The following is a 24,070-nucleotide window of genomic DNA, read 5'->3' on the forward strand; positions in this document are numbered from 1 at the left end:
GTAACATATTGTTTACTGGCCTCTTCCTGTTGACTAAATAGTTCATAGAGAGACTGCTGCATGAGTATTCAGTTTTTACACAGTGACACTTCAGGAAAACTGCTGAACCGAGAGATCATTTGGAAAGTACAGTGACTATAAATTGATTTCTTGGAACACAGTGGTTTTTCAATTGATAGAATAGAACATCAATAGAAAATGGCTTTTTTTTCCCTTTGCTTACTAGGAACAGCACCCCGAAGAGGAACTCATAAAGTCCAAACAGGATGAAGTGAATGCAAGCTGGCAGCGTCTTAAGGGGCTTGCCCAACAGAGGCAAGGAAAACTCTTTGGGGCAGCTGAAGTTCAGCGCTTCAACAGGTATGATCCTGGTTGGATCCTGGCTGGATCTGCTGAAGTGATGTCAGATCTCTATGTAGATGTCTGATGATCCTTTCAGCTACGCACGGTATTGTGAGAAGGGCTACCATCTGGTTTTGTTTTGCTCTTCCTTGTGACTGAGGAACTTGCTCAGAGGGGATTCTGAAAACAGTCATTCTGTTCTAAGTTTCAACACCTGGAAGTTCTGTTCATTCTTTTGCTTGGCAGTTCTCCCAGTCTTTACTCTGAGAGCTTTGCCCTGTTCAATCCTACGTGAGCCTTTAAAGAGGTTGTTTTTCTTTGTTGTTGTTGCTGGCTAGATGTCAGTCCAGTTGTTCAGGGCAGGAAGGGGGTTGGGTGGGTGTCTTTGAGCAGTGTCTTTCTATCTTATCTGCTGCTTGTTATTTTGAGGTTTTTATAATAAAGTTGGAGAGGGGTCGAGGGTAGAAAAGTGACTGGTAGTTTCCATTTGGTGACACCATCTGAAGAATGGCTTGCCAGCGCAGTCGAATGCTTTTGGGGATTAAAAAAACGTATACACATCTTTTCAGGTGCCTTTGGCTTGTTAGTTTATTATTATCATCAGCTGCAGTGTTTGTATAAGAGTTTACAATGCAGGTATGTCTGTAATAAGTGAAAACATCCTGCTTTGTTCCCCTTTCATTAAAAGATTTACTACTTTCAATTTGTGCTTTGTTTTGAAGGGATGTGGATGAAACTATCAGCTGGATTAAGGAGAAAGGGCAGCTGATGGCCTCAGATGACTTCGGCAGAGACTTGGCCAGCGTGCAGGCTTTACTGCGTAAGCATGAAGGCCTGGAAAGAGATCTTGCAGCTTTGGAGGATAAGGTACTTGTATGAGATGCATTTTACCTACTACTTAAACTAGGTAACCTGTTTTTAAAAGGCTAGGAGCTTATTCAGTGTTTGTGACTGTCTGGGTTTAGGTTAAGGCCCTTTGTGCAGAAGCTGACCGCTTGCAGCAGTCTCACCCAATAAATGCTTCTCAAATTCAAGTGAAACGTGAGGAACTGATTGCCAACTGGGAGCAGATCCGAACTCTGGCAGCAGAGAGGCATGCTCGCCTTAATGACTCCTACAGGTAGGAGAATTGAATTGCTAGAATGGATTTTTTCCTTTCTTCCATATTCAAATTCGATATAAGACTGTGAAATAGAAGAAAGGGAGGCTGTTCCCAAAAGTTTGGGATGATGCTGGTGTTTTCAGTAGCAGTCTTAGTCACCAGATGACACTTTACATCAGCTTCTTGTAAAAAGACCTACTTATATAAATACTTTAAAGTTCTTGGTCATTCTCTGAATACACAACAGTTGTGAAGACACCTTGAATTTTTAGAACAAGTTCACTTTTTATTGATGTCTGCATTCAAAAATGCTATCTGACTGTGTTCTGTTGTTTTTAATATGCTTATTATAAACCTGTTCACTGTGGAGTCTTTGTGATTTTGTTAAGAGTTAAAGTATGGTGTATTGTTGGGTGCACTGTCCCAGAGTAAAAGAAATATTACTCTCATCTGTGACAGTTGCCTTCTTGCTGTGGGGTTTGTTTTCATCCATACTTGTTTCTGTACCTGCGTGGTTCTCTATGAAAACTAAACTATTAGATCACTATTAAGAAGCTGTGCTGATAAGAAACTTAGCCTAACGTGGTGGTTAGTTTGTCTTTTCTGGTATTGTGTTTCTGCTGTTCATTCCCTCACATTGTGTATGTCTTCACCACCATAAATCTCGCACCAAGTAATTATTCTTACTTTGCCTTTACTGGCATATTCTCTTCAGTTTAAAAGGGAAACTGAAACTGATTTTTTTTCCTGATAATTGTTAAACATGTGCCAAAGGCAATAACTGTAAGAACGTGCTGAAAGTCATCTGAGAATTTATTTGTTCTAAGGCTGAGGCATGTGCAGTTGAAAATTTCTGTCAGCTCTTCCCCCCACACACACTGGTGTGGCTGTGACAGAAGCATTGCCCTGGGCTGTCTTGAAATGCTTTGAGAACTGTCTTTTGGTTTCTGTTGTCTTCAACGTATAGACTTGTAGCTAAGAATATTCCTTTTACTATCTATAAATTGTATGAAATACATATGTTGGAGAAGCAGTAAAAGGTTTCTGCTTCTTAAACTTAGTGTTTTTCTAATTTTAAATGTCTCTTAATTATTTAATATTAGAAAACTTAAATTATTTAATATTCTAATTGCATTTTGGTATTGTATTGTCTTGTTTTCATCCAAGGAACTGCTTTCATGTTTGTAACCTTTACCTTTGGTTTAAGGATTGAGAAAATATGCGAGCAAATGATTCCCAAACGTTTTCTCTCTTGTTTTCATAAGGTTGCAGCGCTTTCTTGCAGATTTCCGGGATCTCACCAGCTGGGTAACTGAGATGAAGGCTCTGATAAATGCTGATGAGCTTGCCAATGATGTGGCTGGAGCAGAAGCCCTTCTAGACAGACACCAGGAACATAAGGTATAATGGCTAGCCAAGTCCAGTCAGCAGCTCTCTAAGACTGAATTGTGTCTGACACAGTCTCTGAGTCAGGGCTGCCAATGTCGTGCCACTGGCATCCTTGCATTGTACAGCACGGTTCACTGTCCTTATTTGAGGATCTTGATTGCAGGTAGATACACTGATAACTATTTAAAAGTACTTATGATAATATTTTATCAAAAGTATTTAGACCTGATAGCAATCAGTTGGATAACAACTGTTTTAATTCTCTATCATGAGGAATTGCTCTACCTAATAATGCAGCTTGAAACACCAACCCTTAGTTTCTGTTTAACATATGAATTTATACTTTCCTCGTTTGCAGTATAAGGTGATGCATTTGAATCTAGTTTTCTTGTTTGGCATGATGTATCTAAATGCCTCAATGATAAACTTTGAACTCTCCAGGCTGTTACATCTCTTATTTCAATAGCAGTATTTTGACACTCTGTTGTAGGCTATATTGTGGGAAATAACTTTTTCACTTCCATTTCACAGGGAGAAATTGATGCTCACGAGGATAGCTTCAAATCTGCTGATGAGTCCGGGCAGGCTTTGCTTGCAGCTGGGCACTATGCTTCTGATGAAGTTAAAGAAAAGGTAAGTTGGGCAACTTGAGAGCAACTCCTACAAGAATTATGTTTTTTTCCTTTTGTGTCCCTTAATTTAGAAGTTCTTAAGATTTTAAGCTGCAAAGTATCGTTTAAATGGGTTAGAGAGCTTTTAAGACTGACAATTTCTGTTCAGACTTCCATCCTGATTTTACATTGAGAAGTAAATGAACCAGTCTGTTAAATGCAGTGTTTCCTTTTCCCAATCCCTTAGCTGACTGTCCTCTCAGATGAAAGATCTGCCTTGCTAGAACTATGGGAGCTTCGCAGGCAGCAGTATGAACAGTGCATGGATCTGCAGCTTTTCTACAGAGATACTGAACAAGTTGACAACTGGATGAGCAAACAAGAAGTGAGTGCATGCATTTGAACTCTCCAGTTTGAATGTCATTAATGCCAATCTTCTGTAGGCATAAACCATTGTTAATGACTAGTGGCAGTGACTCTACCTACCACTGGACATGCACTAGGGGTAAGGTGCTGTGCAGTTTGTTACGTGGCTGCCCAAGGTGCTACAATGACTGTTTCTTTCTAATGCTTGAACTATGAGTTGGGGCAAGTTGGCCTCGTGTTGCTTTTATGTTTGTTTAACTCTTGTGAAATACTGTTTGAAGAAGAAGCTAAAAGTAATTATTTGGAGTCTTTGGCTGCAAAAGGTGAATAGGGAACACCTTCTCAGTATTATCATCCTTCCTTTCCAATCCTATGTAGGAAACATCACTGAGTGTGCTTAGGTTGACTTTTAGAGAAGCTGAAGACACAAATAAAAAATCCACTGATGTTTATTGCCTTGCTTTAGGCTTTTCTGCTGAATGAAGACCTTGGTGATTCTCTGGATAGCGTGGAGGCTCTTCTAAAGAAGCATGAAGATTTTGAGAAATCCCTAAGTGCTCAAGAGGAGAAAATCACAGTAAGACATTTATATTGGGTCATCACTAAAGAAGTGAGAAATGAATGAAGTTGTTGATTGGAGAGGCAACATTGGTGGGGACTGACAGAGAAGAATGTGGTTTGCTCTGCTAAATGAGTCACTGTGGAAAATAATCTGTGGAAAAGCTAAGATAGGGCTTGATTGCTGCCTCAGACAGCGGAAAACCCAATGCCTTGCTTAGCAGGCCAGCATGGGGGAAGACGGTGGATTTTGATAAATGGTCATTTGTGCACATGTAAGAGCATGGTATAGACTAAAAGGGTTTAAACAGTAGCTATCTTAATGACTGCTTGTTTTTGATGAGCTTGTGAGAATTAACTTGCTGTGTAGATTTACACAAACAGTTTTTATTACACAAAATAAATGGAAAATCTTTTCACTTTCAGGCATTGGATGAGTTTGCTACTAAACTGATTCAGAATAACCATTATGCCATGGATGATGTTGCTACGCGCAGAGATGCTGTAAGTATTTAACACAGATTTAGTTTGCAGGTTTTCTGCTTTATTATTTTAAATAGTATGACTACAATATGGGATAAATCACTGGAGCTTTCATTGCATACAGTCGACTTTCTTATAAGCTGAAGAACTTAAAAAATCTTGACTTAATCTTTTCTTTTCTTCAGCTCCTGAGCCGCCGAAATGCTCTCCATGAACGCGCCATGTACCGCCGTGCTCACCTGGCAGATTCTTTCCATCTCCAGCAGTTTTTCAGAGACTCTGATGAACTGAAGAGTTGGGTTAATGAAAAAATGAAAACTGCTACTGATGAGGCTTACAAGGTAAAAAAGAGAGATCAGTGTCAGAGTATTTTTAAGGCAATACCAAGCTTGACATAATCAGTATAGTGATGTGAAGCAATATCAGACAGACCTTGCTGAAGCAGGCAGTATTAATGGCAACAGGAAGAACTGCAGTTTCTCCCTGTTCCATCATGCTGTAATCATGCTAATCAATAGCTTAAGTATTCTGATTTCAAAGATGTATTTGTGGCACCAATTCCTTTCGTGACATGTTGGCATGCGTGTAAGTGTTGTCTAATTTAAAAATGCCTTCCAAGATCTATATATATTAATTCTGGATTGAAAGTTTATTTTTCTTTCTTTATCTGTAGGATCCATCAAACTTGCAAGGTAAAGTTCAGAAGCATCAGGCTTTTGAAGCAGAGCTTTCTGCTAATCAGAGTCGTATTGATGCACTGGAGAAAGCTGGCCAGAAGTTGATTGATGTCAATCACTATGCATCTGATGAGGTGGCAGCTCGCATGAATGAAGTCATCAGCTTGTGGAAGAAACTTCTGGAAGCCACTGAGCTCAAAGGTAAGATCTAGTTATAAGAATCAAGTGCTTTTTTAGAGGCTTTAGCTGGGAAAAGACAAGGAAGTGAGTTTAAATGAAGTGGAAAACTTAAATCATCCTCTTGTCACTCTGTCTTTCTCAGGTATCAAACTGCGTGAAGCCAATCAACAGCAGCAATTTAATCGCAACGTAGAGGACATTGAGCTGTGGCTGTATGAAGTAGAAGGTCACCTGGCTTCTGATGATTATGGAAAGGATCTTACCAGTGTTCAGAATCTTCAGAAGAAACATGCCCTGCTAGAGGCAGATGTTGCTGCCCATCAGGTGAGGGGAATAATTTTTCTTCCTGCCCTTTGAGATGTGCTTACTTGAAAATGATCACCCCAGAGACTTCATCAGATGACAGTAAGAGTCTGTATTTTCATGTTTGTCTGTTTGGGCTTCACAGCTTGTTTACCAGAAAAAAAATCTGAACTGAAACAGTTCGTTTAGAGTGGCACATCTGTAAAGCTAACGAAATTGCAAAACTCTTTTGTCTGTATGAATTTACAGATTAAATACAATTTACATCTTCTGCTCAATGTAATCTGGGATAGAATTTTTATCAACAGTTATTGCTGCACTGGCAGTGTGCAGCTGAGTTTCCTCTACCACAATGTAATGTACTTGCTAAAGCTTGAAAATACTCTTCAAACGTTCACTGCATCAAGCAGAAAGCCTGAAAACTTGTAAAGGTTGTGACTATTACTAAATGAATTTTAGGATCGGATAGATGGCATCACCATCCAGGCACGCCAGTTCCAAGATGCTGGGCACTTTGATGCTGACAATATCAAGAAGAAACAAGAGGCTTTAGTAGCTCGTTACGAAGCTCTGAAGGATCCTATGGTAGCTCGTAAGCAGAAACTGGCAGATTCTCTTCGCCTGCAGCAGCTTTTCCGTGACATCGAGGATGAAGAGACCTGGATTAGGGAAAAGGAACCTATTGCAGCCTCAACAAACCGAGGTTGGTCCATTCTGATACCTGCAGGATTTAGGTGTCAGAATTGCTGTGACTTATAGGGAGCTTTCTATTAAAAAAAATATTTAAAAATTCTGAAATGTTTACTGCAGTTAGCAATGCCTGCATTTATGTATTTACCCGTGGTTCTTTAAATATTCTACAGTTAATTCTACATTAATTCATTGGGTAACTCAGTGTTCTGCAGTGCTCTGTGGTGGCTCTTACTCTGCAATTTTATCTGCTGTTTGTTGCAGCTTCCTTGAAATTTTTAATTCTGAGTCATCAGATATAAACCAGTGAACTGTCTTCTGTTTTTCAGGCAAGGACTTAATTGGTGTCCAGAACCTACTAAAGAAGCACCAAGCTTTGCAGGCAGAAATTGCAGGCCATGAACCTCGCATTAAAGCAGTCACACAGAAAGGAAATGCGATGGTGGAAGAGGGTATGTCTCAATATTCCTTAATTTTCTGTCTTTCAGAAATCCAAAAGTCTTTGTGCAGGACTTTGTTCTCTAGCTCTGTACCATTAAAGATTACTGACTGATTTATCTGAGAACTAGCCAGGTACCTGCAAGCAGGATGAGCTTCTAGTCATTCTTTCTCTTGGAAATAAAAATAGATTCCTTGATGGGAACCTGTCACCATTTTCACAGATCTTCACTTGATCTTGGCAGATGTATGTATTCAAATATTCCTGGAGCAGTTTCATTCACAGGTACAATCTCTGAACTAAAAGGACAAACTGAATTATGATTGCCGTATTGCAGACAAAATAGGCCATGTAGGGCTAAACAGGTCTAATTTTTGTGATTTTTTTTTTTTTTTTTTTTCCCCAAGAAGTACAAGTGACCTTTTAGTCTCTGTTACTTATGTCTCTAAGTCCTTCAGTCTCCTCTTTTTGCTTTGTAGGACATTTTGCTGCTGAAGATGTGAAGATCAAATTGAATGAACTAAACCAAAAATGGGACTCTCTGAAAGCCAAGGCATCTCAGCGGCGACAGGACTTAGAGGATTCTCTGCAAGCTCAGCAGTATTTTGCTGATGCTAACGAGGCAGAATCATGGATGAGGGAAAAGGAGCCCATTGTAGGCAGCACAGACTATGGAAAGGATGAAGACTCTGCTGAGGTATTTGACACCAGATTACTTTTGCATAAACAGAGTGAGGGCTTCATTCAGTAGCAGAGAAAATGAGGAGCTTTGCTACTTTTAGGATTCTCATAAAAAAGAGTGGAAGGTTTTTGTACCAAGCTCAGTTTTGACTCAGAATTGAAGTACAATGGCTGTTTTTCCTGTATGTTAGCTATTACTGTGTGTGTCATTTTGCTGTTCAATGTATTCACTATAATATAGAGAATTTGTATGGTATACTGAGGCAAATATCAGTAAACTCTTGCCAGCTGCAGTGTTGTATTTCAGTATGAGTTTAGCTTCGAGTACTTCATCAGTTCTGAAGTATTTTTTTATGCAGAAATTGCTATACAAGTGTATTTCTGTGGCCAGACACTGCTGACTGATGTTTCATTGAAATTAACTGCAGTTTAAACCTATTCTTTCAAACTTACCTCTGTTTCTGGAGTAATACTTGGTACTCCTTCCTGGTAAGAAGAAAAGAATGCTTCTGATATAAGGTGGAGCAAAAGGATTAGAAGCATTTAGACAGCTATCAGGCCTGTGAATAAATAGATGTAGCTATTCTCATGAGGGTTGGAGGTCTGGCAGCTCTGAAGAACCCACATTCCCTGTATATGGAGCCCAAGAATATATTTTAAGCTAAACAGCATTTGTCAAAATGGCTTGGTGAACATGTTATTTTTATCATTTGATTTCAGGCTCTCCTGAAGAAGCACGAAGCTTTGATGTCTGATCTTTCTGCTTACGGCAGTAGCATCCAGGCATTAAGGGAACAGGCCCAGTCCTGCAGGGTAAGGAAGGATGCTAATCATGTTGCTGAAATTCTTGGGTCAGCAGAAGTTAAAGACCGAGCTTCATAGCAGCAGTTGCTTTTGAGAACTTACTGCAGACTGTGCCTAATTTTCTAATAAAAAAAATAATAAAGATTAGTTATCTCTTTTTATAATTGTAACAAACTGCTATGTTACATTGAAAGAAAACAGAGCAATGTTTCCAATGTTTGAGCGCAGAGAGTGTCTAAAATAAGTCCATCTGTGCTGCAGATGGATTTATTTCAACAGGAATCACTTCAGAGCATTTGCAGTACTTTAAGGCTGAAGTATTTTTTAGGATCACTACTTTGGTTGTAACAACCGTGCAAAAGTTTCTGTATCTTTACTCATTTTTCTTCTGTTACCTTCCCTGTTAGCAACAAGTTGCTCCCACTGATGATGAAACTGGAAAGGAGCTTGTGCTGGCACTCTATGATTACCAAGAGAAGAGTCCTCGGGAGGTGACTATGAAAAAAGGAGATATTCTCACCCTGCTCAACAGCACCAACAAGGTATGCTGTTGCCTGCCAGGTTGCTGAGCTGCTTGGCTTCCTTGGTTTTGTGTGTTTTGTTTTTTTTTTCTTTTTGTTCAGTCAAAGAAGTTAAAGCATTTGCACATTCAGTCTGTGTTCCCATTTAGCACTTTAGCATACTTCATGTCACTCTTATGACTCCCTTCTGGCTGCCAGCTTTTTCTAAGTCATAAACCCCGTATGCCATAGGGTGTGTGTCTGCAGGAAAGCTTATTTCCTTTCATTTGAAGAATTTCTGACCAAACACAAGGAGAGAAGTAAAAGAAAAACTTGGCTTTCTACAAGAGACAGTTTGAAATGACCTCCATGAAAAAGACAAACTCTTGTTTTCTTGTAGCAATAGAAACCTCTAACTTTGCCACCATTCAGGTGCGCAGCATACTTAACGCTTTGTGTTTGCCTCACAGTGGTTGCTTTTATTTTCTCATCACAGGACTGGTGGAAGGTTGAAGTTAATGATCGTCAGGGCTTTGTACCAGCTGCCTATGTGAAAAAACTAGATCCTGCCCAGTCTGCATCCCGAGAGAATCTTCTGGAAGAGCAAGGCAGCATAGCATTGCGACAGGAGCAAATTGACAACCAGTAAGATCTGACTAATGAGATATGACACCACCCAGTGTTGGCTGGGTCGGCCTTCGCCTCACATGTGCCATAAGTTTAGGTGGATGCCACTTCAGCTAGGGAATAATTAATTGGAGCAAAACAGAGGGGCTCCTTTACTGGGAGCACCATACTGAATCATTCTTATTCCAGATATTCCTGTTGCTTTTTCCATTTTTTTGACTGTAAAATTCATGACACTTGAGCTCAACTTACTGTCTGACCTGAGTATTATACGTGTCCCTTTTGTTGTTGTATCTAACTACTTAAACTTGTTTGTGAGTTATATCTGTCCTAAGCAGCTCTTGCATTTGTAGCTGTCACTTCTTAATGTGTGATCTGTTTTGAAAAGCTTTCTTAAATTTGGCTGCAAAAGTACAGTACCCTCCCTATAGGGCTGCCTCTGGAGATGTCTCCTTAAGAGCTGCAGCTCTCTTAGCACCAGCTTGTTGGTTTTGTTGGATTGTTTTTTCCTGAAACGCAGTGCCACCACATGGGTTAAAACCTACCTTCTTTCTCTTTTATTAAAGAGGAACACACGTGCCTTTGCCAATGCAGAAAACTGCCCAACTGCTTGGTAACGACCTCCTGAGGCAAATGGTAGTTATAGATTAGTTCAAGCAAGGGCTGTCAGTGATAGCTGTGAGCTACCAGCTCTTCTTATCGAGCCACTTGGAAGCCAGAGCTGACAGTTCAGTGCACACTCCCATCTGTTTGCATAGTTACTCTACATGAGAATGTCTTTCTACTCAGTTGTTTTGAGTCACACTAGTTATTACAATATCTTTCAATAATAGTTTTAGTTTTAGGACTTAAAGTAAATCAAGCTAATAAGGTAATTTGTACCAATTTGTAGCAATTGTACCAAAGGATGGCTCAGGATTTTAATAATGTGTAACTATTCTGTGGGTTTGCCTGCAACTTTTAAGAACTGTTAGAGGTGTCTTATTTGAAAGCAAAGGAGTGGGGGCCACCCTTTGGTTTTAAATCAAATGGCACAATGATCAGGAAATGAGGAGACCTTATAGAGAGAGTTCAACTGTACTGCTGAGGTTCCCTCCCATGAATTTCACTCTGGTCTGATTTGCTTTGTTTGCTTCTTAATGACATCTAAATTCCTCCATTTAAATGTGAACTTTTAACCATCTCCTACCACAGACGACCCATGGATGGAGCTGCTGCTTTCATTATTTTGGTTAATCTAACTAATTTTTTGCATGCATTTGCTGTGCTCCCTCTGTCTGTGCAGGACTCTCATAACTAAGGAAGTCGGCAGTGTATCTCTGCGTATGAAACAGGTCGAAGAACTGTGAGTAGGATCAGCCCTTTCTAAACCATGCTGTCTCCATACTGTCACTGTTCATTCCCTTTGTTTCTTTCTTTCTTTGGGAAAGCTGCTCCAAAGAGACACAAAGGAAGCAATTTCTGCAACGTGTGTTTTTTTAGTTCAGATGAGTGTGTCGAGCTGTGTGTTTTGTGTGTTGTGTGCAGCCAGCCCTCCTGCCAGCTGCTTGTCCTGTTGGTCACGTCACTGCTAGATTGGTGATGGGGTCATTTTCCATTACACTGATTTTATTTGCCAAGTGAGGGTCCAGTGATATCTAGACTGTTTTCTTTAAAAACCATGTGTTGCATTTTCTGAGGTGCAGATAGAATTACTTGTTTATATAAATAAATATGCTTGGTGTATCCGTTTTATATATATATAACATCACATAAAAGTCTGCTTCTGATAGAATCTTGCCCCAGGTCCTCTTATGAGCTTTGCAAGTACTCAGTACCTAAAACTGTGCTGAAGCAAACATCCGCAGTTGAGTCAGGCTTTAGAAAAGTGTTTTCCTGCATGCAGTAGCTCATGCAAGTCAGACTAGGATGCTGCCATTTACTACAAAAGGTTCTTGGTTCCTAAAATCCAGTGGTGAATTCAGGGTAGATGGGAAACTGCAAAGTTTCAGCTACTGGAGAGACTTATTGCTGCTTATCAGTTGGATGTACAGGCATTGCAGCCCAGGATGTCAAGGCTTTCTGGGAGCAGCCTTGTTCATCTCTCACTGTTAGAGGTTTTTCTGAGCACAGGATCTTTGAAAATTGGCATTTTGTCAGGAATCAAACAGGAAACATCAGGTTTTGTGCTCTTAAATACAATGATGCTGCTGTATTTTCATGTTGGCCTTTCATGATTCAGTTGCTTGTTCAAGCCAATTTAAGCACTTCAGAATGAATGTGGAGTAAAACCTCTAAGGTAAATGAGAAATAATTTCACTGATACCATTGGTAATTCCACAGATATATACAAGCAGCACATGTAAAACAAGTTTAATGTGTTTTCTAGTTGAATATAATTGTGTTATCAGAGAAAAACATCTCTTTTAACCACACAGCAGGTTTTGCACTGAACCATAGCTAGGTAAGACATTTTGTGTCCAGTAGCTGTCAGGTTAACGGGTTTAATCTGATGGCAGACTTCATGGAAACTCTAGGAAAATATTTCTCACAAAGTTAGCTCTTTTCTTTGTGTATCCTGTGCAGTCATTCCTGCACTGTAGTGCTGCTGTAGCCATGAGCTGTGGTTTGGATTTGCCTTTGCCCATTGAAGCATTAAATGTGGGAGGCCTCATTTTAGTGTGCTTACCCATATAAAGGAAAGATGTGCACAGTTTGCATTTACCTGATCCTGAACTACTGAGTCATTCTGTAGAGTAGCAGCGTGTAGATTGCAGGCACTTCCAGCATCTTTGGTGCTACGTGAATTTGTTTAATGGCTGTGACTCTACTCAATGCAATCTGACTGCTCCTGCCTGCCTTTTCTGCTTGTTCCAGGTATCATTCCCTTCTTGAGCTGGGAGAAAAACGTAAAGGCATGCTAGAGAAAAGCTGCAAAAAGTTTATGCTGTTCCGGGAGGCTAATGAGCTTCAACAGTGGATCAATGAGAAGGAAGCTGCACTCACTAATGAGGAAGTGGGTGCTGATTTGGAGCAGGTGGAGGTGCTACAGAAGAAATTTGATGATTTTCAGAAGGTATGTTGTAATCTGTGTGCTAATTCTTCATATCTGAGCATAGCAGAAAAGCACCAACCAAGTTCTGTAAGAGTTCCATTTTGTGCAACACATAACCTTCAGTTGATTTTATTTTTTTCCCCTTTGTGTTTGCAACACTTGTTAGTATTTCTTTGCTTGAGGTGAAGGAATTACTTTTCACACACGTTTGTTCCGTGCACTTTGGTAAGACACTGCATACTTCAATGCAGCAGTGCTTGACTCCAGCAGTGGAAAAGCTGGTGACCTGATAGCTCTGTGTGTTTATCACCCTTACAGCTTGCAAGTTGGCTTACACAACCTGAGCCAGCCTAGTAGTGTAGGTGTGAAGATGACAGCAGTTATCGGATTTGTGGTGGTGTCTGTTTGTTTGTTTGTTTGTTTGTTTGTTTGTTTGTTTTTGTTTGTTTAAAGCTAATGGTTGAAACTAAAATGTGCCATCTAATAACATTTAAATGCAAGTTCTCCTCCGTTTACTTTTGTTGGTTTTTTAACTGGGTTCCCTTTCTGACTGATGGAAAGGTCTCTGTCGGTCTGTTTGGCTGACAGCGTTTTAGTAAAAGTACTTCTTAAAACTGGCTTTTTAGGTGCTACAGCAGTATGGACAACTTTTGATCTCCTGTTGGTAATGCTGTGTACCTGACAGTTCAAACATGTATTCCATTGCAGATTGTGTATGGAAAGCTCTGACAGTGTGTTTCTCTAACACGCTGATACTTGGCACTGATAGCTGGGGTTCCTCAGCACATTCTTCATTCACTGATAACTGGAAAGGTTGAATGTGCTGAATTCCTGCTGTTATCAAACTGCTTCTCAGCACCCCTGGTGTTCCAAGTTGATCCACGTGTTTGGCCAATGTGAATGCTAATGTGTGAATGTAACTGTTCTCTGCAGGATTTAAAAGCTAACGAGTCACGACTGAAGGATATAAACAAGGTTGCAAACGACCTGGAGTCTGAAGGGTTGATGGCTGAGGAAGTGCAAGCAGTGGAGCACCAGGTCTGCTTGTTTTTCTGACTTAGTCTGATACTCTTGAGAAGTAAAATATTTCCTTCCTTTCTTTAGTCTATCCTGCTTGGTGTTTCATTGTAACATTGTGGCTGTTACTGTTTATTGTCTGATTAGAGACATACACTGCTTCTTCTGCAGTATGGCCATCACAACGGTAACCTTTGAACTGTTTCTTTTGAAATAGTGCAAGTTGCACCATCTAGAGCTTCTTTTCTTTTTCTTTTTTTTTTCCTTTTTAATATGACTGGAATTTTCTTTAAGGTAATGCTAAACGTCAGGGAGATTCCATGAATCAGCTTTGCTTCTTCACATAAGTGCCAAACTCCCATTCCTATTGCACATGCAGGTTGTGAGAGCACTGTTGGCTTTGTGACATGCTGGGAACTAATAGAAGAAGCTGCCTCAAAGCATGTCTTCTGTCTTCCATTTCTGAAAAACAGTGGAATTTTTCTTTCTGTAAGAAAATATCAATTTGTTTGGTAGGAAGTGACAAGACTTTGTTTTTCTTTCCTTTGCAGGAAGTCTATGGAATGATGCCCAGAGTAAGTGTTAATTTCCATGTGGCAATTTTTGACAGTTTGGAATGTAGAAGTTCTGCTGTGATTGCAATCTATTTGCATGAAGGAACTCATTTGTGATTTTGAGTGGGTGTAGAAAGATTATCTCACCTTAGATCTGTTCATTGTCTGGCTATTGAACTCCACATCACCAATCAGTGCTGAGCAGGATAACCCAAAATGACAAAAATACATATTTGTAAAAATTGATTTATGCTGTTAAGGATGGAACACAGAGATGTCTCAATTTCTAAACATTTTCTGGTAGTTTCAGATTTTGCTTTGTATTTAAAGCTGTTTCTTCACATTTTTAAACAGGATGAAACTGATTCTAAGACAGCCTCTCCTTGGAAGGTAAGTTGCTGAATCCGGGATAAAACAAAAACTACAGCACACATTCTTGGGTTTTTTGCTTTTTTAGTAGACTGTACACCTTCTCATAAGCTCTCCCCTTTTTATTTTTCTTTCTTTAAGATTTGAGAGAATGACTTTAGAGGTGTCTTACTCTCAATCAGTGTTTTGAGTTGGTATTGACTTAGGGTTAATGAATTTCACTTCACTTTGCTTGTTTACTTCAGCAGGCGTGTTACAAAAACTCACAGAGCATTAAGCAGGAATGTGCCATCATAGACTTACATGCCAGTTCTCTGTCAGTACAGATAAGTTGTCGTCCTGCACTGCTCTTCATTGCCAAAGTGAAAATTCTCCATTTAGTGGATTCCCAATGGAGAATTTGCTGGCAGTCTGATTTTGACCTGTGCAGGGGAACTCCCTTTTGTTTTGAATTCTATCAAAGCAAATCATAGTTGTTATGCCACTGTTTTTAGGTATTACCAGGACCAGTGATGTAAAATCCTCCCCATTCACTTAGCATTACGTTTATTTATTGCAGAACATCAAGGGGAAGGAAATGTTTGTATTCTTGAAAGTCAAAGGCAGTAATGCCAAGGTTCCTTCAGCAAGGAATACGTTGTCTGTATGCAGTATCTTTGTCACTGTTTACTGATGCATCAAAATATTCTGAATATTTTTACCATTATCCAACATTATTTTTATCATAAAAGGAGATTGTGTGTTGTAAGGAGTTGGTGATAATTTTTCTGATCAGCTTTCACCAGTTTTGATTGTCATCCTGTATTCTAGAAGTGTTTGAATTAATTGCTGATTCAATCAGAAGTGAAACTGTACAGATAATTGTTGTCTTCTGTGCCCTACATGTATTTCATAAAGCTGTATTTTACAAAGTCTGTGGTTTTGACTTTGGCCAATTGATGGATTTTTTAATTTTTTTTTTTTAATAAAGAATTTTCTTTCAGTTTAACTTTGGCTCTGATTGAAGTCAACTTTAATGCAACTTTTTTATTTCTGCCTTTCACACAGTCTGCACGTATGATGGTACACACAGTGGCAACGTTTAACTCAATCAAGGTAACAATACAGCTTTTCCTGCCCTTACGTAAAAGCTGGAAACTGTTTCACCTTCCTTTCCACAGTCTTTGTCTGTCGTTATGTTTTCTAAGCCATTTTGAATAAACTTATCGAGAAAACTATTTAACATATAGCATTTCCTTCTCAAGTTCTTCCATGTCAGGAGAAGCCCTTAAAATTATTCTTCTGAACTAGACTAATTGAATTTGTACTCCCTCTGGAATTAAGAAGAAACAGTAACCTTCATTTTCAGTGAAAGTCCAGTCTCAACTTCTCATTTGAAATGGACTACTTGGCAAAAATTGCTTGCATTCTCTGAATAATGCAGGTGTAGCTGTTATCAGTACCTTCCAGCACTACTGTCAGTTTTCTCAATAGAATTGTGAAAAATTACCTGTTGGGGTATGGACATGGAGAAGGTGTGGTTGGCATGTTCACAGATGTCAGCAGAATAAGAGAGAGGTTGATAAGCATGGTGAACAAAACTTGCTGGAGAGTAAGTTCTTCTGTTTGTCTTAAAGCTTCAGTGCCATACAAGAGTTTCTTAATGCAGAATTGCTATAGAACTGGTTTGCTGTATCAGTATGGGGTTTTATTTTTTGTTGTTATTCCAGGAACTGAATGAACGCTGGAGATCTCTGCAGCAGTTGGCAGAGGAGCGAAGCCAGCTGTTGGGCAGTGCTCATGAAGTCCAGAGGTTCCACAGGTGGGATGTTTATATCATATCTGACCTTATTGCAGTAAAATACTTTATTTATAAGAGTTCTAAAAGAAAGCAGGACCTAACAAGTCATATTTCAGCCCTCAATTTGTTCAGTGGAAGTTGGGCTACCTGCAAAACGAGTTGTTTTTTTTTTAAATATACTGCCTAGAAAAAGAAAAGCTTTTTAATATGGAACATGGAACTGCTGAGGGTTTGGGAGATGTGAACTGCTGTCCTATTTTGCCAGAGTTCACTTCGGTCTTGCAGCTTCAACTACGTGAGCATCTCTAAAAAAGAGAAGGTGTGGTGGGTAACAGAGATCCTAGCACGGCCTCCATTTTAATTCTCTTTTTTTCCTCCACTCAAATCAGAGATGCTGATGAAACAAAAGAGTGGATAGAAGAGAAGAATCAAGCATTAAATACTGACAACTATGGACATGACTTGGCCAGTGTGCAGGCTCTGCAGCGCAAGCATGAAGGCTTTGAGAGAGACTTGGCAGCTCTTGGAGACAAGGTGAGGATGAGAGGGTGAGAAAAGTGGAAGCTTTCCTTTTATCTAGCGGAGGTTATTGCACTATGGAAAGGATTATTTTTGTGTTCTTTATGTTTATTTTCCTTTTTTTTTATTCTAGGTGAATTCTCTTGGTGAAACTGCCCAGCGTCTGATCCAGTCACATCCAGAGTCAGCTGAAGACCTTCAAGAAAAATGTACTGAGTTGAACCAAGCTTGGAGTAGTCTGGGAAAACGTGCTGACCAGCGCAAAGAGAAGCTTGGAGATTCTCATGACCTGCAGCGTTTCCTCAGTGATTTCAGGTAGAGTCCATCGCTCCCCTCCCCATTTTGTCTGCTTTATTACTGGAAGAGTACTTCTAACTCAGGGTTTCGGAGGAGTATTTCATGGGAAGGGTTGAAAAAGGACTGTTTTTCCTATTCTGGCTTATTTTACTGGAGGAAGGGAATTATTTTTATATTAATCTGTGCTCACAGAGACCTTATGTCTTGGATCAACGGAATCCGGGGTCTGGTCTCCTCAGATGAACTTGCAAAAGATGTGACTGGAGCTGAAGCTCTGTTGGAAAGGCATCAGGTATGTGAAAGATAATAAGTGAGTATCAAAGATCAATAGATGTTTGTTTTTCTGACACTTTTCACTTACAGTTCCAAAAATTAATCAGTTGCTGCTCTGTCCTTTATTTAATAACAAATCTCTGTACCTTGCAGGAGCACCGCACTGAAATAGATGCACGGGCTGGCACTTTTCAGGCATTTGAACAGTTTGGGCAGCAGCTTCTGGCTCGTGGACACTATGCCAGCCCAGAGATTAAGGAGAAACTGGATATTCTAGATCAAGAACGGACAGACCTGGAGAAGGCCTGGGTCCAGCGCAGAATGATGCTAGACCAGTGCTTAGAACTACAGGTACCCTGCTGCATTTTTAAAAGGAAAGATCATTCCTTCTTTAAATATGTATTCATTCACAATGATGAGTGATGTTCATGGTCTGTCTGTCTCATGCTTTGGAGTTTTTCCTCCCCAGCTGTTTCATCGGGATTGTGAACAAGCTGAAAACTGGATGGCTGCCCGAGAGGCATTCCTAAATACAGAAGATAAAGGAGACTCGTTAGACAGCGTGGAGGCACTCATCAAGAAACACGAAGATTTCGATAAGGCAATCAATGTCCAGGTGAGGGGCGTAGCTGAATTGAAGAGAGAATATCTTTTCTGATGTGGTTTGTTAACAAAATGAATTACTACCACATGTGGCTTGTCAAGCTTCATTCTAAAGCTATTTGGCATCTGCAGCTGCAGTTTAGCAGTGCCTTATGCAGGCACAGGTGTATTTCACTGTCTACAAATAAGTTGCAAGAAGAGTGGCAAAAGTTTGCATATATCTCTTATTGACTTGAAATTTACTTACTTATTACAATAGAGGAAGGTGTATTGTCAGTTTCTTGAGAAGAAAACTGCTGACCTTTACATACTGCTAAAAGTCAGGAAGATGCTCTTTTCCTAAATGCTGCAGGTGGAAGCTCTTGTGAAGTTGATCTTTCCAGTCCTGTAGAAGATAGTCATCCTTAATGGGAAAAAAACTCCATTCCAGACCCTGCTCAACACTTGATGTTGTTTGAAGTACAGCAGTTCTCCTAACTGATGGCTTCTCTTTTGAACAGGAAGAGAAAATTGCTGTCTTGCAGTCTTTTGCTGACCAACTGATCGCTGCTGATCATTATGCAAAAGGAGTCATTGCTAACAGGCGCAATGAGGTTCTGGACAGGTTGGTACATAGGTTGCCTTGTTAGATGGGATGCAGCTGTGACTGAGTGCCATTTGGCATCACTGTTAAGCTGTTCAATGCAATGCTTTGTGCAGCCCTGTTTTTTCATTCTGTGCTATATTTAATTGCATACAGGTGGCGTCGTCTGAAAGCTCAGATGATTGAGAAGAGATCTAAGCTGGGAGAATCTCAGACCCTCCAACAGTTCAGTCGTGATGTTGATGAAATAGAAGCTTGGATCAGTGAAAAGCTTCAAACTGCAAGTGATGAGTCATATAAGGATCCCACAAACATCCAGGTGAATATGATTCTCAGCTTAGGAATCATAAGGAGGTATTTAGGTTCACAAAGAGCGCTCCGTTTTGAAAGAATGTGTTCAGAGGAATTCCTGTTCAGTGAGAGAGAATCATGCACCGTGTTGGATCTTCCTTTAACAAAGAGAAAATGGAAATTTCGTTATGCATAAAGAGAGGCTTAATGTGGAAGTCTCTTAGTAATTATTGATGTATGTAATGAATAAGATATGTATATAAGAATAAGATATCTTCAGCAGCAGGCTTCCTGAAGGTGAATAGCTGAGTAGCTATTCTGTTTTTCTCCTAACAGAATAATGAAACTAAGTTCTTGGGTCTTATCTCCACCTTACATTCTGAAATATAAAGTCTTATTCGTTCTTCAGTGTTAAGGACTAATTGCAGTTACCTCCTATGTTGAAATGCTGGTTATGAAGTAGTATGAGTGCACTGAACTACTTCTTCTCTCAATCTGTTTTATAGCTTTCCAAACTGCTGGTAAGTAGTTTGGACTAGCCCTGGTATGTGAATTTTTCTTTGTACAGCTTACATGTGAGCACAAGGTCTGGTTGCAGTTTGTTGCTCCATCCATCAGTTCATGCAGTCTCTTTGTTTTCTCTTAGTTATTGACCTTCATTCAGGTGCAGCTGTCGGTCTTCATGTTATGGATGTGGCTTTTCTGTTAATCCATATACAGCATCATTTATTTCTGTATTTGTTTTGCAGGTGTTCTGCATGATCTGTTTCATTTGTGATGCATAAGGGATGCAGGGTGTTGGGTGGGGATTTTTGTTTGTTTCTTTCTCAGTAGGAGTTTGCTCCTGGAGAAGTGGGTAGCTAGGCTCCTTTTTCAGAAGTCTGCCTGCTAGCCCTGTCATCCTTTCTGCATCTGCAGTGGTGATGACATAACTTGTGATACAAAACATCAGCTCTGTTACCTTAGTTTTTCAACATCAAATGTTGAAGATGGAGGATTTAATGAAACTGGTAGACCTGAAGTGCTTAGCTCTTGTGGCAGTAGCTGCAAGAGAAGGAGAATAATATAGAAGTAACTCTCTGGAAAAAGATGTGTACCACATGGAAAGCTATGGGGTTATACAAAAGGGGAAGACAACAAAGAGAGGGGAGGAACTGGACTAAAGAAGGAGAGAATAAATGTTTCTTTAGGCTGTGGTACATTAGGGATCCTTTTCCTTATTTGAAAAAAAAAATTCATTAAAGCAAATGCTCATCTTGGATCTGTTGTCATGGTAATTATATGAAGGTGTGCAATTGGCAGCTCTTAAATTGAGTTTTACTTGTTGGTAAATGTTGCTTTGAAGGATATATTCCTATGATCTCAGCAGTCAGGACTGTCAGCTTCCAAAATAAAGCAGTTCATGCAGAATCTCTCATGCCAACGCTGTAGTTTTTTTCATCTTCTACTTCTAGGCTAACATTTCCTTTCATTCCATTCTCTCAGGGCATTGCATACCCATGTCCAATGCTACTAGCATTTCCCGTTAATACTCTTAAATTCTGTTGTGTCATTTTTGTGCTATTCTTCTCTTTCTGGTGGGTGGATCTATCATGTATACATGGGAGACATCTGTGTATTTCCTCCCACTTCGAGGCTCCTGTTGTTCTCATGGTGCTCTCAACTCAGAAAAACCTTTTAAAATCAATACTTTCTAGTTAGATTCATAAGAGTTTTTGGTTGTTAATCCTGGATTTTAATGTATAGTGTGATCATGTATGACTGAACGATGTCAGAATGCATAAGTCAGATGGCAGCAGTGGTTTCTGTTAGCTGTCTGTAGGTTAGGAATAGAAATAGTAGCTTTGCAAATTTCTGTAGGAGTAGAAAGGATTGTCTATTTTTATGTTTATGCTTAGAGTTTGTATAATTGCTGCTTTTTGGAGATGATGGCGCTGTACTGGAGAAAGCTTCACCCAGGAACAGTGAGGGTTAGTGCAAGGAACGTTACTGGCAGCTGTCAAATGCAGAGGACATTGCCTGAGTTACCTACATCAGCTCACTGGAAGTTTTGCTATGTCAAAGCTTGATGCTTACCCAGATTGATAAGAGGATTCTTACTGAGGGAGAACTTCTTTAGGTCAGACTGTAGACAACAGCCATGCTCTCCTCTCGGCCCATGAGAACAATGCAGGAGCCCTTTGTCCAGTTTCTGACAGTTGTGCTTTTTCTCACATGCAGAGCAAGCACCAGAAGCACCAAGCCTTTGAAGCTGAGCTCCATGCCAACGCAGATCGGATTCGTGGAGTCATTGATATGGGGAACTCCCTGATTGAAAGAGGAGCGTGTGCTGGCAGTGAGGATGCTGTGAAGGTAAGCACAACAAATCCACTTAGAATGTCTGCTTACATTCAGCTTTGAAGTGTTTGGGTAACTGGGTGAGAAAAACAAGCATTGCAATCAAATCTTGTTTTATGGAAATGTTTCTATTTCAACAATGCAGTGGAAATAGGAACAGTCATTTTACTTCACCTTTGAGAGAGAGAACTTTTCGGATCCTGTAACAAGGATGTGAATGTTGAACTGAATTCTAGCTAGGCAGCATTCAGTAGTTACTGTGTAGTTATGCGTGGAATCGGCAGCCAAACTCGTGCCTTATTCAGCTGCTGCATTTATCAAAACTTGCATTTTTCATTTGTAGCATTTGTCCTCTCCATTTTACAACAGGCACGGCTGGCTGCCCTGGCTGACCAATGGCAGTTCCTTGTTCAGAAGTCAGCAGAGAAGAGCCAGAAACTGAAGGAAGCTAATAAACAGCAGAATTTCAATACTGGCATCAAGGACTTTGATTTCTGGCTTTCAGAGGTAACTTATTGAAATGGTGAATGTATTGTACATTATTTGTAAACAAAGTGAGAAGGAGCGTGATTGCCTTGAATCTCTACGAAATTAAACAGGTGATGAGACAGAGGTTTATCCTCTCTGCAGAAAGTTAAGGAAGTAATTTGTATAATTTTAAAGGCAGTATAATTTCAAGAGTTCTGTGAAAATACGACATGGTTTATTCTTTATTCCCTTTTTCCTTCCCCACCCCTAGGTGGAAGCTTTGTTGGCATCTGAAGACTATGGGAAGGACTTGGCATCAGTTAACAACCTTCTGAAGAAGCACCAATTACTGGAAGCTGATATATCTGCTCATGAAGTATTGCTTTCTCTTTTAGTTTTGGAATATAAATCATAGAATCATAGAACTGCTCATGTTGGAAAAGACCTTAAAGATCATCAACCTCAAACTAACCATGTTACCCTAACTCCAACTACCCTCTGCTAAATCGTGTCCCTGAGCACCACATCCAGATGGTTTTTAAACACATCCAGGGATGGTGACTCAACCACTTCATAGGGAGCCCATTGCAGTGCTTAACAACCCTTTCTGTAGAGAAGTTTTTCCTGATATCCAACCTAAACTTACCCTGGTGTAATTTAAGGCCATTTCCCCTCGTCCTGCCACCAGCGAGGAGAGACCAACCCTGCTCTCGCTGCAGTCACCTTTCAGGTGTTTGAAGAGAACATGGTCTCCCCTCAGCCTCCTCTTCCCCAGATTAAAATCACAGTAATTGGCAAACTCTGCAGGTACTGCTGCAGTCATACACTCAAACGTGTTTTCTTCACGTGTGGCCCTGCACAGTAGTTAGATTTCTATGTTTATGTCAGTACAGAAATCATGACGAGACAATCTTACACACGCCTCTTTTCTCCACGTTTCCAGGATCGGCTGAAGGACCTGAACAGCCAGGCTGACAGTTTGATGACCAGCAGTGCTTTCGATACCTCCCAAGTAAAGGACAAACGTGAAACCATAAACGGGCGCTTCCAGAGGATCAAGAGCATGGCAGCCGCCCGCCGCGCCAAGCTGAACGAGTCCCACCGCCTGCATCAGTTCTTCCGTGACATGGATGATGAGGAGTCCTGGATCAAGTGCGTGTTCTGAAAGTTAGAGGCTCTGCCATCAGAGCACGTGCTTACTGTCAGCTTGCCAGCAGTGTTCAGTCTGTAGTATGGTTCCATAACACAACGTGTCTCTGCAAGGAGTCACCTTTGCCTTCCAGTCAAGGAAAACTGTGTTAAAAATGACTTCTGCTCCAGTTTGGGTGTGGCTTCTTATCTGCAGTGCTCTGTGGTCTGACTGCAAGAGGGAAAAGTCTATGCTGGAAGAAGAAGCATTCTATTAGCCTTGAACCAGATAGCTGCAATTTGACTAATCTTCTTTGGGAAAGCTTGCAGAAGAAACTCAGACCTTATTTTTCAGTCTGAAGTAATTCTTCTGTTGTTGGTCTAGCCAGTTGTAGTAATGAACTTAATGCCCTTTCTGCAGGTGTTAGTTCCCTGAAGGAAGTGAACTTCATAGAAATCATTAGACTAATTCTGTTGTCTTGCTTGTGGAAAATTAAAAATAGCAATTGAACATCAGCAGGTAAACTTCTTGAAATGCAGCTATCTTAGAAAGCAGTGCAGATAAGATCTCCTTCGTAGAGAAATGATAGACCCTCTGCCTTTCCTTTCTTCTCCCTACTCATTTTCCTTTTGTGTGTCAGGAGCCAGCTGCTGTTTGTTGATACCTCATGCACTGCACTAAGACTTGTGTTGTGAAGAGCATTTCCTTATTTGCAGTGATTTTTTTTCTTTTCTTTTGTGAGATTTGATCTATGCAAGTAGTTCTCAAACTTTCTATTTCTTCTCTCGTGATTTTAGAGAGAAGAAACTGTTGGTGAGCTCAGAGGACTACGGCAGGGACCTGACTGGAGTGCAGAACCTCAGGAAGAAACATAAGCGCTTGGAAGCAGAATTAGCTGCCCATGAACCTGCTATCCAGGTGAGCACCTCTCTCCTTGACAGATTGCTTTATAAAGAATGCCATTCTTTGTCATTCTTTGCAGCAAATATGAAAGCAAGTAATTAGTTTGTAAGCATGCAGATAGAGTGCCTAAGGAAAGATACTTTATTAATTATCTGTTTCTC

The 24,070-nt window shown here is 40.2% G+C and overlaps 1 protein-coding gene across 6 annotated transcripts in view; it reads left to right on the forward strand.

The window, feature by feature from the left end:
• Window positions 1-24,070, forward strand: part of SPTAN1 (spectrin alpha, non-erythrocytic 1) — a 46,214-nt gene that overhangs the window by 11,855 nt on the left and 10,289 nt on the right. For 4 of the 6 annotated variants that reach the window (XM_052667439.1, XM_052667438.1, XM_052667441.1 and 1 more), the window contains 36 exons: window positions 227-360; window positions 1,065-1,209; window positions 1,308-1,462; window positions 2,710-2,845; window positions 3,365-3,466; window positions 3,692-3,829; window positions 4,277-4,387; window positions 4,795-4,872; window positions 5,037-5,192; window positions 5,525-5,729; window positions 5,851-6,032; window positions 6,471-6,714; window positions 7,031-7,153; window positions 7,620-7,837; window positions 8,542-8,634; window positions 9,033-9,167; window positions 9,622-9,770; window positions 11,038-11,097; window positions 12,609-12,807; window positions 13,720-13,824; window positions 14,355-14,378; window positions 14,712-14,747; window positions 15,774-15,821; window positions 16,436-16,527; window positions 16,896-17,040; window positions 17,159-17,340; window positions 17,515-17,614; window positions 17,749-17,946; window positions 18,065-18,211; window positions 18,699-18,802; window positions 18,938-19,100; window positions 21,293-21,424; window positions 21,779-21,916; window positions 22,149-22,253; window positions 22,821-23,029; window positions 23,804-23,924. In XM_052667439.1, the coding sequence (XP_052523399.1) occupies window positions 227-360; window positions 1,065-1,209; window positions 1,308-1,462; window positions 2,710-2,845; window positions 3,365-3,466; window positions 3,692-3,829; window positions 4,277-4,387; window positions 4,795-4,872; window positions 5,037-5,192; window positions 5,525-5,729; window positions 5,851-6,032; window positions 6,471-6,714; window positions 7,031-7,153; window positions 7,620-7,837; window positions 8,542-8,634; window positions 9,033-9,167; window positions 9,622-9,770; window positions 11,038-11,097; window positions 12,609-12,807; window positions 13,720-13,824; window positions 14,355-14,378; window positions 14,712-14,747; window positions 15,774-15,821; window positions 16,436-16,527; window positions 16,896-17,040; window positions 17,159-17,340; window positions 17,515-17,614; window positions 17,749-17,946; window positions 18,065-18,211; window positions 18,699-18,802; window positions 18,938-19,100; window positions 21,293-21,424; window positions 21,779-21,916; window positions 22,149-22,253; window positions 22,821-23,029; window positions 23,804-23,924 (4,812 nt within the window). The remainder of the gene's footprint in view (window positions 1-226; window positions 361-1,064; window positions 1,210-1,307; window positions 1,463-2,709; window positions 2,846-3,364; window positions 3,467-3,691; window positions 3,830-4,276; window positions 4,388-4,794; window positions 4,873-5,036; window positions 5,193-5,524; window positions 5,730-5,850; window positions 6,033-6,470; window positions 6,715-7,030; window positions 7,154-7,619; window positions 7,838-8,541; window positions 8,635-9,032; window positions 9,168-9,621; window positions 9,771-11,037; window positions 11,098-12,608; window positions 12,808-13,719; window positions 13,825-14,354; window positions 14,379-14,711; window positions 14,748-15,773; window positions 15,822-16,435; window positions 16,528-16,895; window positions 17,041-17,158; window positions 17,341-17,514; window positions 17,615-17,748; window positions 17,947-18,064; window positions 18,212-18,698; window positions 18,803-18,937; window positions 19,101-21,292; window positions 21,425-21,778; window positions 21,917-22,148; window positions 22,254-22,820; window positions 23,030-23,803; window positions 23,925-24,070) is intronic. The other 2 variants (XM_052667440.1, XM_052667443.1) reach the window with 1 other exon arrangement.

This window comes from Tympanuchus pallidicinctus, unplaced genomic scaffold, assembly GCF_026119805.1.
Source record: "Tympanuchus pallidicinctus isolate F22 unplaced genomic scaffold, pur_lepc_1.0 scaffold8, whole genome shotgun sequence".
In the NCBI taxonomy this organism is placed as follows: Eukaryota; Metazoa; Chordata; class Aves; order Galliformes; family Phasianidae; genus Tympanuchus; species Tympanuchus pallidicinctus.